General features: G+C 38.5%; 2 protein-coding genes across 2 annotated transcripts; one reads left to right on the top strand and one right to left on the bottom strand.

Moving 5' to 3' along the window:
* Positions 1 to 1,701: 1,701 nt before the first annotated feature.
* LOC135331052 (3'-5' exoribonuclease 1-like) lies at positions 1,702 to 3,732 on the top strand. Its single transcript, XM_064526079.1, has 5 exons — positions 1,702 to 2,030; positions 2,503 to 2,740; positions 2,845 to 2,928; positions 2,995 to 3,104; positions 3,343 to 3,732. Exons 1-5 carry the CDS (start codon positions 1,831 to 1,833, stop codon positions 3,653 to 3,655), a joined length of 945 nt encoding a protein of 314 aa, XP_064382149.1. The 5' UTR covers positions 1,702 to 1,830; the 3' UTR covers positions 3,656 to 3,732.
* A 1,381-nt stretch (positions 3,733 to 5,113) lies between these two features.
* Positions 5,114 to 14,233, bottom strand: LOC135331049 (uncharacterized). Its single transcript, XM_064526075.1, has 5 exons — positions 14,096 to 14,233; positions 13,931 to 14,002; positions 6,037 to 12,455; positions 5,688 to 5,960; positions 5,114 to 5,627 (listed from the first exon to the last, which is right to left on the bottom strand). Exons 3-5 carry the CDS (start codon positions 12,446 to 12,448, stop codon positions 5,344 to 5,346), a joined length of 6,969 nt encoding a protein of 2,322 aa, XP_064382145.1. The 5' UTR covers positions 12,449 to 12,455; positions 13,931 to 14,002; positions 14,096 to 14,233; the 3' UTR covers positions 5,114 to 5,343.
* Between the last annotated feature and the right edge of the window lie 271 nt (positions 14,234 to 14,504).

The raw sequence follows: 14,504 nt of genomic DNA, 5'->3' as shown, positions 1-14,504 counted from the left end.
AGTTACAGCTGGAACGTGAACAGACACGCACACACACACACAGTCAGCTTTACTGTATCCCTCGTGCGGCTACACCTCGAGGCATAAAAAACATTTGCTATGTGAAATCATAGATGATACATATGGGGGGTGATCAGTGCCAAAACCTCCAGTTCTTTTATTTAGTACTAAAATTATTTGCATGGTAAAGTTCTACATACAAATGACACGCTCTCTCTTATTTGCATGTGAAGTTACATACAAAGGATACTCTCATTTGCATGGTGAAGTTCTACTTACAAACGATACTCTCATTTGCATGGTGAAGTTCTACATACAAATGATACTCTCATTTGCATGGTGAAGTTCTACATACAAATGACACGCTCTCTCTTGTTTGCATGGTGAAGTTCTACATACAAATGATACTCTCATTTGCATGGTGATTTTCTACATACAAATGATACTCTTATTTGCATGGTGAAGTTCTACATATAAATGATACTCTTATTTGCATGGTGAAGTTCTACATACGATGAAAGTTCTACATATACAAAGAAGTTCTACATACAAATAACGCTGCATGGCAAATGATAAGCTTTGTTAGTTTTACAATGACACTCTCATATACATTTGCATTGACTTGAAACCACTCCCTTTTTCATCTACATGTATAAGGAAGGGCTCGGATGAAAAAGGGAAGGTTGGAATACAATTAGAACAAACCACTATAACTACATAATGTGTGGGTGTTTATTCAGCTTTGATCCAAGACCGTCAGAAATGTATTTTATACTCGAGGCTATATAGCAACAGAAATAGTACATGCGTGAGTGGTGGAACGCAAGTTGTTAGGACGTTAACATTGTGGGAGCGTGACATTATTCTTCACGCATGCCCCTATAGGACAACTGTAAATTTATAGTGGCATATTGAAGGAGGACACAATTAACATTATAGTATAGATGGACATTTTAATTAACATATCAACTACGTGTTGGACACGCCCGCTCATGTGGCAATCCTTTTTGGTCACATAAGTGGGCGTGTCCAATAACGGAGTTAAAAAAATTACTCTCTCCCCTGAGCCTTTTCTTAGGTGAAAAGGGGAGTAGTTTCCAAGCAAATTAACTATGCAAATGGAGAGTATCATTTGTATGTAGAGCTTCACCATGCAGATGAGAGTATCATTTGTATGTAGAACTTCACCATGCAGATGAGAGTATCATTTGTATGTAGAACTTCACCATGCATATGAGAGTATCATTTGTATGTAGAGCTTCACCATGCAAATGAGAGTATCATTTGTATGTAGAACTTCACCATGTAAATGAGAGTATCATTTGTATGTAGAACTTCACATGCAAATAAGAGAGAGCGTGTCATTTGTATGTAGAACTTCACTATGCAAATGATTTTAGTACTAAATAAAAAGAGCTGGAGGTTTTGGCACTGATCACCCCCCATAGATACAGTACTGTATCATCTATGGTGAAATGTTGCCAGGAAAAGCACGAAAAAGCGTAGAAACAGGCGAGTGCATAACTCCAATTCGTTACAACTTTATTCACATGTTCATTTTTCGGATATTTTTTGTAGTTTTTGCTGTTAGACTACAATCATGCATTTTGGGGATACATGTATTTTAATATCATAATTATAATTAATTTTAACATGGCCTCCAGTTGTTGTACATGTACATGTACATGTATAGTAACGCCTTTGTGGGCGTGGCTTTATCCTTCCACTTCCAGTTTTGTATGAGTGATGAGTGTGTGATTCCTTGGCGGTGGTATTCTCTTCTTCTACTTACTGCTGGGAAAAACAAATAGTGTGAAATTAGGAGGGAACATGGCCACTCAATCATACACAAAGAAAGGAAGCAGCTCATTCCCCAGTGAAGAGACCCCAACAAGTCAGCCCTGGGTACCAGTACCTTATGCGTCACATCACCCCCTTTATGGACAGATGGCAGCCAAGAGTGGACATGTCAACTCTCTAACTGCTCATAAAGTGAAGGAGTTACTCGGTCAACTCAAACTGTCTGCAAGGTCTGTGGATTGCATGTATAAAACAGTGAACTGTACATTGTGTTTATACTTTCATGGTCTATTAATTTTTGAAGCCTTTAATATGCACACAATGACCCAGATCTATGGGGTGAATGTTCCTAAGATATGGTTCATGATCTGTAAGTGTGTTTTTTGCACGTACTGTTGCTAGCCTCGAGACCAGGCCGTTTGTTATCTGAAAGAACGCCTGGTCTCGTCTAATTGGTCCAGGAATTTCTTGAACCAATAATTGCCCGCAACAACCGTACTTACCCGTGAAGATCATTACGATACTTACAGTAAAGTGCAGCTAGGCTATAGTATTGTTGTGTTTGCAGTTACTGCAATCATGTTCACAACTACTAACACTATAACAAGTTCTACATTGGAACTTAACCATGGCGTTCTTTCAGACAACGAACGGCCTGGTCTCGAGGCTGTTGCTAGGGAGTATATGTCTTCTTCACTGTAGGGGTTGTGAGGAGGTTCTGCGTAAACGACTCAAAAGCCATTTAAGGAGACAGCTGATTCAGAGCGATCCTGCTCCTCCTAGTGATGTGTTGTCATTGACAGTACTCAATCCGTACGGCCTAGACTACCTCCTTGTGTTGGATTTTGAGGCCACCTGTCTCGAGAAGAACCCTCCGGATTACATCCACGAGATTATAGAGTTCCCAGTCCTCTTGCTCAACTTGCAAACACTCCATGTGGTAGGTTTTGATGCGAGATTCCCCTTAATTAAGTCCTAGCACATCATGTGTTTTTTATCTTTATAGTGTTTTCTGGTAGTACAGTTACAGTGTGTCTCATTCAGGATGCTGAGTTTCATACTTATGTCAAACCAGTGCTCAACCCTGTTCTCAGTGACTTCTGTAAGAGACTGACTGGAATTGGACAGGTAAGGCAAAACAGTGTTCCCATGACCCCTGAGCTTCATATATATATGTATACTTGACACATGCAGACTCAGGTGGATAATGCTCCCACTTTCTCTGAAGTGTTCAGAAATTTCTCACTGTGGATGGAAGAGAAGGAACTGGGGTCCAAGCTCAAGTTTGCTGTTTTAACTGACTGGTGAGCGTATAATTATACAGTACATTAGGCCTGCACAGTGTACAAGAATACCATCTGTGCATATAGTATACCTATAGTATAGCAGCATGTGCGTATGTGCATGCTGTACGTATAGTACATACAATGTCATAATACTGCTGACTATGCCCATATAATTATGTTTACATGCAGTTATCATAATAATAACCAATAATTAATATACTGCTCATAATAGTCACACACACACACAACACTGCAGCCCATGGGACATTAAGGAATGCCTCTTCCCTCAATGTGTGTTTGCACGAGTCCCTTTTCCAAGATACACCACCAAATGGATTGATGTGAGAAAACTGTTTGCAAGTTTCTACCAAATGAGAAGCGGGAACCTTTCAAAAATGCTCCACCATCTTGGGCTCAAGTTTGAAGGAAGAGAACATTGTGGACTCCACGATACTAGGAACATTACCAGAATTATTGTACAGCTTATCACTGATGGTTGTGTACTCAAGTACAATAGGTTCATGCCAGACGATGTGCTAAAACAGTTTGATGCATTTAGACAAAGATAGTATACCAAATTAATGTGATTAATTGTATGCTGATCATTTACATGCATGCATGTATAATTTATTTATGTTATTGCTGATGATGACATTGTTATTCAACAATGTATGCATGTGCAAAAGTGCATGTGGCCTGACACCTATATTAAGTCTCCATATCATGTGCAGCCAAATGTTGTTACCTTGAATTCTCCAGCCATAACCTGTATTGTTATCTTGAATTAAGCTATCAGATGAGAGCCATGCACCATGCACCATACAGTTGCTCATGCTGTTATTGCTTGGTCACTGTGGGAAGCATTGCTATAGATCAGCACATGCATCCATCCTCTTGAGTATAATTTATATAGACAACTTCATCAAACAGCATACATGCATTGCAGACAGCAATTAGGTGAAGATGCATGTGGGTTAACATCTATATATATATATATATAACGTGTCATCTGTGTCATGTAGTCTATATATGCCTCTACCATGTAGCCTCAAGACCAGCCGTTCGTTATAACGAACGGCTGCGGTCTCGAGGCTATCTACCATGCACTCCCACCCAAGGCCAATCAGACATCCAAGTCCCAAATTAAAAGTTTGTGTACAAGCAAAAAAGCTCCTCAACATGCATGGCCAACATGGCCACGTGTTTCTTTTGAAAGTCGTATAGATCCGATACTATAATAATTATAGTGCATGCAGTGTGTACAAGCACGTGACGGTGGTACTTTTATTTTAATTATTATTATATATATACATGTATCTCAATCCACACACACCTCCCAGCCCATGATGAGAGTATGTCCTGAAGGTGAGCAGAGTTCCTCCTCTTCCACTAAGCAGGGTGAGTAAAATAATTTACTGTAGTCTATACTGGATACTCACTCACATGCCCCTTACGGTAATCACATCAAAAGGAATGGTCAGAGTAATATCAGACAGGGAGGGTGAGAGGCTCAAAAGTTGAGCAACCCGACAGAGCAGACGTGTTTCCTACGTATTACATCTTTATTTTACGGTAGTTTATGACTAAAAAATTTTATCAGTTTTCCAACTCGGAAGTTTGAACCACCCCATGCAGACTCGTGTAAATGACCTTTTGTTCAGTTAACGAGTTTGGTCAACACTTCCAAACCTCTTCGAACCATATAGTAGTGTGTGCGTGCGTCTTCGAGGAAGAGCAGCCTGGGATCGAGGCTATCAAAGTCAGTTCATGCTGTTGCAATTCTGTTGTACGATTTCTCCTTTCTTCTCATTCTCTAACTTCCTCAATCCTCTTTCATGCAGACATGGCAGAGAACAAATTTCTGGGAAATCATGCATGAATGCATGGCATGGAGCTATATAGTATAGTGGGGAAATCAATCAGTATTCATGCATGTCAGGTCCCAACAAGACAAAAAAGCATGATTGTGTATAGTAATACATCTATACTGACTATATAATAGCAGAGAAGCTATATATAGATCTATATAACTGTATATATATAATATATAATTTATCTATACACAAAAAATACAAATTACGTCTATACTATTTCTATCTGCAGGACACACAGAGAGGACTATATATATAGGTGAGGTAATTTCTATCTATAATAAAAGTATGTGCATGTTCATGGTTACATAATTATATTCGGGCCAGGCTTACTACAAAAAAAGCTCAGTCCCTGCATGGTGAACTAATTGTCAATGGGAGTTTACTTAGATATGAAAAACTGAGCGTGTACGAAGTCTCTCTCTCAACTGCCCATAAGTTGCTGTCTCGTGGGCTGCCCACTTCTGCAGCATAACGAGTGCTTGTCTGGTGGGCTCTGCTCCCCTTGTTTCTCTCTTGATGCTCACAATGTCCTCTGAGGTGAGGGAGAGGGGAGATGCAAAACACTGCCATCGAGAACTGATGATATCAGCAAACGATTTTAGGAAATCCTTGTTAGGACGGATCGTCGAATTTTCTTCATCAAGAATATTGCATTGTAGAGGCAGGTCTGCGTGTATTGTGGAATATAGATGTATATAAAAATCTATAATGAGACTATAGAACATACTGTGTTGGGTTGAAATTTCATCTGCACTTCTGTACAAAGCAATGGAAGGTTCTCTGAGTGCTTCCACCATAGAAGGCCATGTTGGCTCGTTAGACATCCATAGCTGGATAACACGCTCTTTTTTTAGATTGTGGTCAGGAAAAGCTACATTATCACTCTCAATTTTGCTCAACTCAGTCCAGGAAATGTCAAGATTGAGACCCATGAGTTTCCAATTAACAACGTCTTTCAGGGCAAATCGGACCATTTCAGTATCCATTGGGAAAAACACATCTGTATACATGAAAAACGGGGTAAGTAAATGAAAATAATAAGCAATACATACAGTTAGACTAACACTCTGACTTACTCCAGTGTGTACAAAGTGCAATTGGAATACTTCTCAACAATAAAGGTTTGCTTCTTTTGCTGTCTGCACTGAGAACATGTTTTTTATTCTTCTTCCAGCCATCAATGACTTCTTCAAGAGAATACCGCATGGATGATCTGACTAAAGTTGGGAATTTATTCCCCATCAATTCTTCAGGATGAAGGAGGTAAAGAGATGGTGATAGTCGGTGACAAAACTCTACTTTAGTTTCGCTTATCACTTGAACAATTTTTCTTAACACTGTTGCACATTCTGTTTTGCAATCCTCCCGGCTTCTAGTGATTACAACGAGTTGTTTACTACCACCCTCCTTAATCATATCAACAACTGCCTCAACTCCATTTTCCATTAGCCAGTGAAGGCCTGTTGACCAAACCTGGCAACCAGGATTAAGCCTTTGAGCCTTTGCCAATGCTTGCTGTCTAGAACTATCTAATACAGCTAAATTTGACCTAGATCTAGGCTGGTATTGTTTACATGGGAATTTGTGTATGATACGTATCATAAGTACTTGAAGGAATCTAATTGGGAAGTGCTCAAATCGCTGTCGATCACATATGGCATACCATCCAAATGCGCAGCTCGCTTTAATCCAGAAGGTGCCTTCCTTCTTCACTTCACAGAGTGCTGGAAAAAATAGTATAGATTCCGACTCACTATCTTGGTCAGTAATCATTGTTGGTTCAGATGTAGTTAAAGTAAAATCTCCTGAAATCTCCACATCCTTTAGTTCTTGACAGTACTGAAGGTAAAGCAAACATTCTTTTGTTATGTGTTCTGGGAGAAAAACTGGTAGTAAAGACTCTGGTATGAGTCCAGCAGTTAGTTGTATTGAATTGATTTTTGATGATATGGCACTCTTAGCTGCTTTAGAAAATAGTTTTTTGTGTAACTCTTCTGCTATCTTTTGCAATTGAAAAATCACCAAACAATCTTGTATTGCAGCATTTTCTTTCTCAATCATCAAGATTAATCCTGTGTGATAAAGCTCTTTAAGTACAAGATAGAGTTTACTTTCTTCACGAGGCAATGGGACTTGTTTGTGTTTTATAAGCTTGAGAATTTTACTGATGCTACAAGCAGGGATTTCTGAGAACTCCTTCTTTAAAAAGCCACAGAGGAATTTCGCTTCTAGTGTTAGTTCAAAGGAAGGCGCTGCTGTGGAAACCTGCTGTATAATGTTTCCTACAAACTCGATTACTTCATCTTTTTTACGACAGTCAATAGCTTCACTGTTTAAAACTTGCATTTTTAGCTCTAGTTGAGAAACGAATTCATGTGCGGTTTCATCTATGATGGTCGTTTTTTTAAGAACAGGAAACTTATTAGAGAACGTATCACAATGACTACCAACTGGTAATATATATGAATTATCTTGTAACGTTGAAATAAAATTTAACCAGTATCCAAATCTGAGTTTGATTTGCTCGTTTGTGTTGGTTAGGTTTAAAACAATTATGTATATGTTGGATCCCGCTTGAGAATCAAAATTTTTCAGAATTGCAGCATGGGAAGAATAGTACTCACTGTCTCCAGCAAAATCATGTATTAACAGTCGTCCATACTGAGGGCTATCTACAACACTTTGTACAATACCAGCTGTGTGGGGCTTAATGGGTGAACGAAATTTGAACCAGGAATTCGTCTCAAAGGAGTGTTTTAATGTGTCCACCAGAGTTGATTTACCACCCCCATGATGACCGAGAACAAATATTCGAGTTAGTTTTCTGTTTTGATACTGCAGCTGTGATAGCTTTAAAATTTCTTCATAGTGTTTTTGTATATCTGATCCTTTTTCTTTCATATACTTGGTAAATAAAATATTGATATGACCTGCATTTTTTAATGACAATTTCCCGAGTTGTTCACTTGTTTGTTCACTAAAATTCTTAATATGAATAGGAGCATTGTACTCATAAAGTAGTGTTTTTACACATTTAGGATTGCCCTGTTTAGCAGCTATATGAAGAGGTGTGTTGCCTTCGTGATCAGCCGACAGTAATGGAAGCTTAAATTCATTCAGCAATAATTCCACTAACTTTATATCTCCGCTGAAGCATGCCATATGTAAAAGCGACTGTCTTATTGCATTTTTTTGCATAATGCATACACATAGTTCATCCTTACGAAACCTCGAAATCAAGTATTGGAATGCATCTGTATGCCCATGTTGAGCAGTAACATGCAAGCATGAATTACCATCTTCATCTTGAGCTGACAAATCAAACGAAAATTTAAGTGTTAGTTCTTCTATTAAGTCGGTATTTCCACTTTGACAGGCGCAATGAAGAACAGTTGCATTTCCAGACTCCTTCACATGTGGATAACAATTGAATTTCTCAATGAGAACTCTTACTATACTTGCATGACCATTCACAGCTGCTAGACCAAGTGGAGTGTAGTTGTTGCTGTTACGGCTGTCAAGTTGAGCGCCATATCGACTAATCAAATGCTCCAGTATCGTAATTTTCCCCTTGGAAGCAGCAATATGCAGTGGTGTATTACCACGTTCATCCGTAGCCATTGGGTTAATGCCAAATCTCTGGATTAGTTGATCGACAATATTTATTTTATTCCCTTCATATGCATACCCATGAAGAAGTGTTTGATTGTTAGTATATGTAGCAGGAAGTTTGTCACCCATTATACGAATGTCTAAGAACAGCTCTGCTGTGTTCTTATCTCCACTCAGTTCGGCTAAGCAATGTAAGGTGAAAAACATGTCGCTAATATCCACTTTCTTCTCTGTTATGAAGTATTGAAGAATCAGAGCATTACCGAATTGGGCTGCTATATGCAATGGAGTGTCTTCATCAGTAGCTTTTGTTGTGGGATCTAGTCCATAGATTGATATTAATTCATTTACAAGTTCCTTTGATTTACTGCTGCATGATGCATAATGAAGAAGAGACCATCCGTTATAGCCCTTGACCTTAGAATTGCAATTGAACTCGTCAATAAGTAGTTTAACAATACTTTTCTGCCCACATTGTGCTGCCAGACATAGTGATGTGGAATTTTTATGGTTACAGTTGTCAATATCAACTTTATACGTAGTAATCAAGTGTTTTAGAATGGCAAGCTGTCCGAAGCTAGCAGCTGTGTGCAGTGGTGTATTGCCATTAATATCTTTAGACATTGGATCAAGATGATACATGCTCACCAATTCATCCATTATAGCTGTACTACCACCAAGTTGAGCAAAGTAATGAAGCATTCCTTTGCCATTTGCGTCTTTAGCGAGAGGGTTGCATTTAAAATCTCCTATTAAGACTTTCAAAGTGTCCGTATGTTTTCTTGAGGCTGCTTGAAACAGCAAAAATCTACTAAGTTCAATTTTGTACTTAGTAACAAGATGCTTTAACATGTGAGATAGACCTTTCACAACAGCAAAAATGGTAAGTTTCCCTATTGAAACGTCTTGGTTACAATTGTAATCAGATAACAATTTATCCATCAGCTCAGCGTGACCTGCTGCACATGCTAGGTGAACAAGAGTAAATCCACGAGAATCTTTAACATGTACATCACTGTTAAACTCCTCTATCAATATTGTAACAGTCTCTCTTTTGCCATAAAAAACTGCCATGGATAGTGGGGTCCAGCCAGTTCTGTTAAGACAGTTCACTTTAGTGTTTTGAGTAATTAGAAACTTAATCATTTCAACTTGTCCTGCTGCGGCAGCAAAATGCAGAGGAGTATTGCCGTCATCATCTTTAGCCATAGGATCAAGTTGATACTGCACTATCAGTTGCTTTGTAAGCTTTGTGTGCTCACCTTTACAAGTGTAGCAAGTGTAGTGAAGAAGAGTTTGCCCCTTGTAACCTTTGGCCCGAGGGTTGCAACCGAATTGGTCAATTAGTATTTGCGCCGTATCAAAATGCCCGTGTAGAGCTGCAAGCAAGAGTGGAGTGTTATCATTTTTGTTGCGGCTCTCAACCTCAGCTTTGTGTTTCGTACTTAAATACTGTACAATATCTGTTTTCTCATTTTGAGCGGCTGCATGTAATACAGTATCACCAGAATGATTGCCTACTCCAAAACTTGTATCTAGAGTGCAATTATCAAACAAGTATCTTACTACTTCGATGTGCCCGTTGTACACTGCTAGATGTAGAGGAGTATTACCGTTACTATCTGTAGCTGTTGGATCAAGCTTGTATTCTGTGATGAGGTCAGTTACCAAGTCTAAATAGCCCTGTGTGCATGCAAAATGCAAAATGGACTGCTCCTTGAAGCCTTTTTCATCATGATTGCAGTTGAATTCCTTTATCAAACTATGAACTGTACTTCTATGTCCTTTGGCTGCTGCAAGCGAAAGTGGCGTCATTTGATTGATATTTTGAACACTACGCTCAACATTACACTCAGAAATGAGGAATCTAATTGCCTCGTATTTCCCATGAAGAGAAGCCAGGTGCAGAGGCGTATTTCCATCATTATCTAATGCATTTGGACTTAAATTGTGCATATGAACTAGCTCTTTTATAATTTCTGTATGGCCGTGGACACATGCCACATGGACAAGAGAATAACCACAAGGTCCAACTGTAATATGGATATCAAAGTTTAATTCTGTAACCAGCATATTCATCATATCTTTCTTTCCATTCAAAATTGCAAGAACTAGTGGGTTGGTATTATACACATTAGGAATGTGGCTTTCAACCTTGTGCTCTTTTGTAAGGTGCCGTACAGTCTTAACTTGGCCATTTATGACAGCTGTGTGGAAAGATGTGTTTCCATCATCATCTCTAATGGATGGATCCAGGTGGTATCTTTTTATTAATTGATCTACAAGCTTTGTATGATCTCCTTGACAAGCAAAATGGAGAAGTGTCTTTCCATTAACTTGTTTATCAGTCGGATCACACTTAAACTGTTCCACTAGCATTTCTACAGTTTTTGTGTGCCCATTTCGAGCTGCTTGACAGAGTGGGGTGAATCCATGCTTATTACATTTTTTGATATGTATTTGTTTTACAGGCCAAATCTGCACTATTTCAGCATGTCCGTAAGAAGTGGCTAAATGTAAAGGAGTGTCTCCATCATTGGTTTCTACTGTTAAGTCAAGATCATATTTTGCCATTAATTTGTTCACAAAATCTGTGTGGCCACTTTGACAAGCATAATGAAGGATCGTCCAGCCCTCGCATCGTTTTGCGTTAGGGTCACAATTAAACTCGTCAATTAATACTTGCACTGTCTTAAAGTGACCGTTTTTAGTTGCTGCACAAATTGGAGAGTAACCAGTCTTATTTGTTTTATTGACTAAATGAACGCAATTGTGATCAATGATAAGTTGTCGGACAATTTTAACATGACCATAAAAAGCAGCTATGTGCAGTGGAGTTTCATCTTGATCATTAGCAGCTGTAGGATTAACATGATAAACTCTTATAAGTTTTTCTATAGCATCTATCGCACCACTTATACATGCATAGTGAATCACTGTGTAGCCTCCTACGGCTTTGATGTGAGGATTGCACTTAAACTCTTCAATCAGAATTTTTATTGTACATAGATTTCCCATGTAAACTGCTATGCATAAAGGAGTTTCCCCAAATATACCAATAGCAGAGCAATCTAATTTGTACTCCGTTATCAGCAATTGGACAGTTTTTTCATCACCACCACAAGCAGCAAAGTGCAAGGCTGACCATCCTCTTTTGTCTTTGAGTAAGTAATCGAAGTGATAATCAGATACGAGATTCTTAACAAGATCTGCATGTCCTCCAAAGCATGCAAAATGTAAGAGCGACAAGCCATCAATTGTAATGTTCTTGAGGCTATTTTTACCCCCAAATTTCTCAGCAATTACACTTATAGCATGTTGAAGTCCTAGAAAAGCTGCTAAAAACACAGGAATAAATGGTTTGATTTCATCATATTGAATCGGAGAGTCATCACTCTTAATAAAAAGATCTTCGAACTGGGCACGTAAAAGCTTTACACTTCTGTCTTTAGCTTTGGTGTCATCATTAAAACGGAATATAAATCTCTGCATAACCATTTTTTGTTGCTCACTAAAATAAGTACACACACGACCAGGTGTTCCTATCCGCCTGGACCTCATGTGCCTTCTTCCATAAGCAGATGTCAGAATAAGCACAATAGCTATTTCTACATGCTCATTTTCAGCAGCAAGAAGTAGCGGTGTATTATTTTGAATGTCAACAACTCCCATATCTGCGTTGAATTCATTAACCAAGAAGTTGACGATTTCAATATGACCACTGATCGAAGCAATGTGAAGTGGAGTCTGCTGGCTTGAATTCACAACATTAACGTCATACTCTTCTGATTGTAGTAACCTACTGACAATGTCTAATTGTCCAAAGCTTGCTGCAGTATGCAAAGGAGTGTTGCATAGATGGCTGTCTTCAGCCATTTGTGCTCTGCGTGCAGATAAGCATAATATAATAGTTAAAAACCATAATTATATCCTCGTTACACTTATGAAACTATATTTAATAGTATGCAGGTTTCGCGAATTCTTAGTGTCACGGCATGACCCCAAAAAGGCAACTTATAATGTATATTATTACTCTCTTCCCAATTTAACACGGTTGCCCTGTTGTATTACCAGAAACCGTATAGTTAGGATGCATATATATGGTGTTCCTTTCATGTGATTCATGGTAAGGCTGGTATACATGCACTAATATATATTATGCAGGCATTGTATTTATTCTATATGATACCAAATGGATTGCCGTGCATACTGTATTTTAGGCATGCTATCTAGTACAGTAGAACCTCGCTAATCCGAATAGAGCGGGACCAGACCCCATCCGAATACATGAAATTTCCGGATTAACGAATGTCATTAATTGATTATGAATATCATTAACGAAGACACTTTTATACATGTATTATGATATTAATGTGGCCAGAAGGGAAGCTGCTAGCTAGAATAGTCTTTATCTCAACTTTCTCTCCAATACAGTGAGTCTTGTGAGCTCTCTCTTCGTTTTCTTTGCAGTGGCCATTGTCTTGAGCAGTTTATCAAAATAATTATTGCTGATTCAGCTAAGCAATATACATTGCGCATGCGCAGTACTCTATTCTACTGACAGCCCTCCTCTTTTTCAGTTTGCTATTTTGTCCGGACTTGCGAGGTTTCGGATTAAAGGGGTCCGGATTAGCAAGGTTCTACTGTATGCCGAGTGCAAGGTTTCAATACTTCTAAACGTTTCCTAGTTATATATATACTATATATGCCACCTAGCCTCTTCACAGGCCTCGAGGGAAGAAAAGGATGCCTGCTATGATTGTCTGTGCACGTGAAAACTTATTGGATATTTTCTCGGAACATTTACCGTAAAACTGAACATTTCATCACAAAAAATAATATCCTGACAAAGAATACAAATTCTAATTTTTAGTGAGTGTGCACGTATACTAGTACTATACACAGAGCTATAGCTATTATAGAGACAGAGGAACTTTAAGTCTTAATTTAGTTAACTGTAGGTTTGTTGCAGCACATCACTCTGATCATGAGCTCTTATTCTTGATGAGGCTTTGTGACAAGGTTAGTGTGTTCAGATGATGGTCATTCTCACTGTTAATTGTTGTGAGTCTTTTGTGAGCCGCATATAGCTAACTAAGAGAAGCTATCAGAATAGAGCCTGAACTGTAGATCATTTATGGAGACTAGAATGCATGTTAAGTATATAATTCACTATGAGTCAAATTAGCCATAATTCAAGAAATAAGCTAATCCATAATCCACGATTCAAGAGAACATATAGCTAGAAGCTTATAGTTTTCGTCGTATTAGACTTACAACAAACACACACAGAATATCCCTCGTGCGGCTACATCTCGAGGCATAATTATTTACTACGGCATAAAGAGATTGACTCACTTGCAGCACAGGAACAGATTGGGCTCCTATTAGATGGTTTCCCACAGAATTGGTCTTCCCACAGAATTTGTTCTATGTGAATAAATATTAATAATTATTTTGACTATAAGGCCTGTGAGGTATCTGTATAGAAACCATATAGTCTAGCTGACTAACACCTCTCACCTATAATTATCTAGATGTCTGGTAAAAGAGACAGTAGTTTCCCACTGACTATGATTTAGTGTGCACACTACAAAGTGTTCTAAAAGGGGGCGTAGCTGATGTCCTGCATGTGTCATGGAACTCCATATAAGGTTTTCCAGGATCACATGTTGCACTATAATTATGTGTTGAATTCTCCTAGAGAACCATTTGCGGTGCGCATGCGCAAGCGACAGGTCACCAACTCTATCACCTGTGCTTGATGGGCATACCTAAACTTACTATATGCTAGTTTGTTCTTCATATCTTTACCTTACTTAGATTTCGATTTATATCTGTCTACCCGTTTGTACTTACCTTACCTACTCGTTTCGCCATAAAGGCTAAAAAAAAAAAAAAAAAAGAAAAAAAGGTATATACGGTAGTGTGT

This window comes from Halichondria panicea, chromosome 2, assembly GCF_963675165.1.
Source record: "Halichondria panicea chromosome 2, odHalPani1.1, whole genome shotgun sequence".
Taxonomy (NCBI): domain Eukaryota; kingdom Metazoa; phylum Porifera; class Demospongiae; order Suberitida; family Halichondriidae; genus Halichondria; species Halichondria panicea.
Note: the sequence above shows the minus strand (reverse complement) of the source record. Positions and strands in the feature narration are given on the sequence as shown.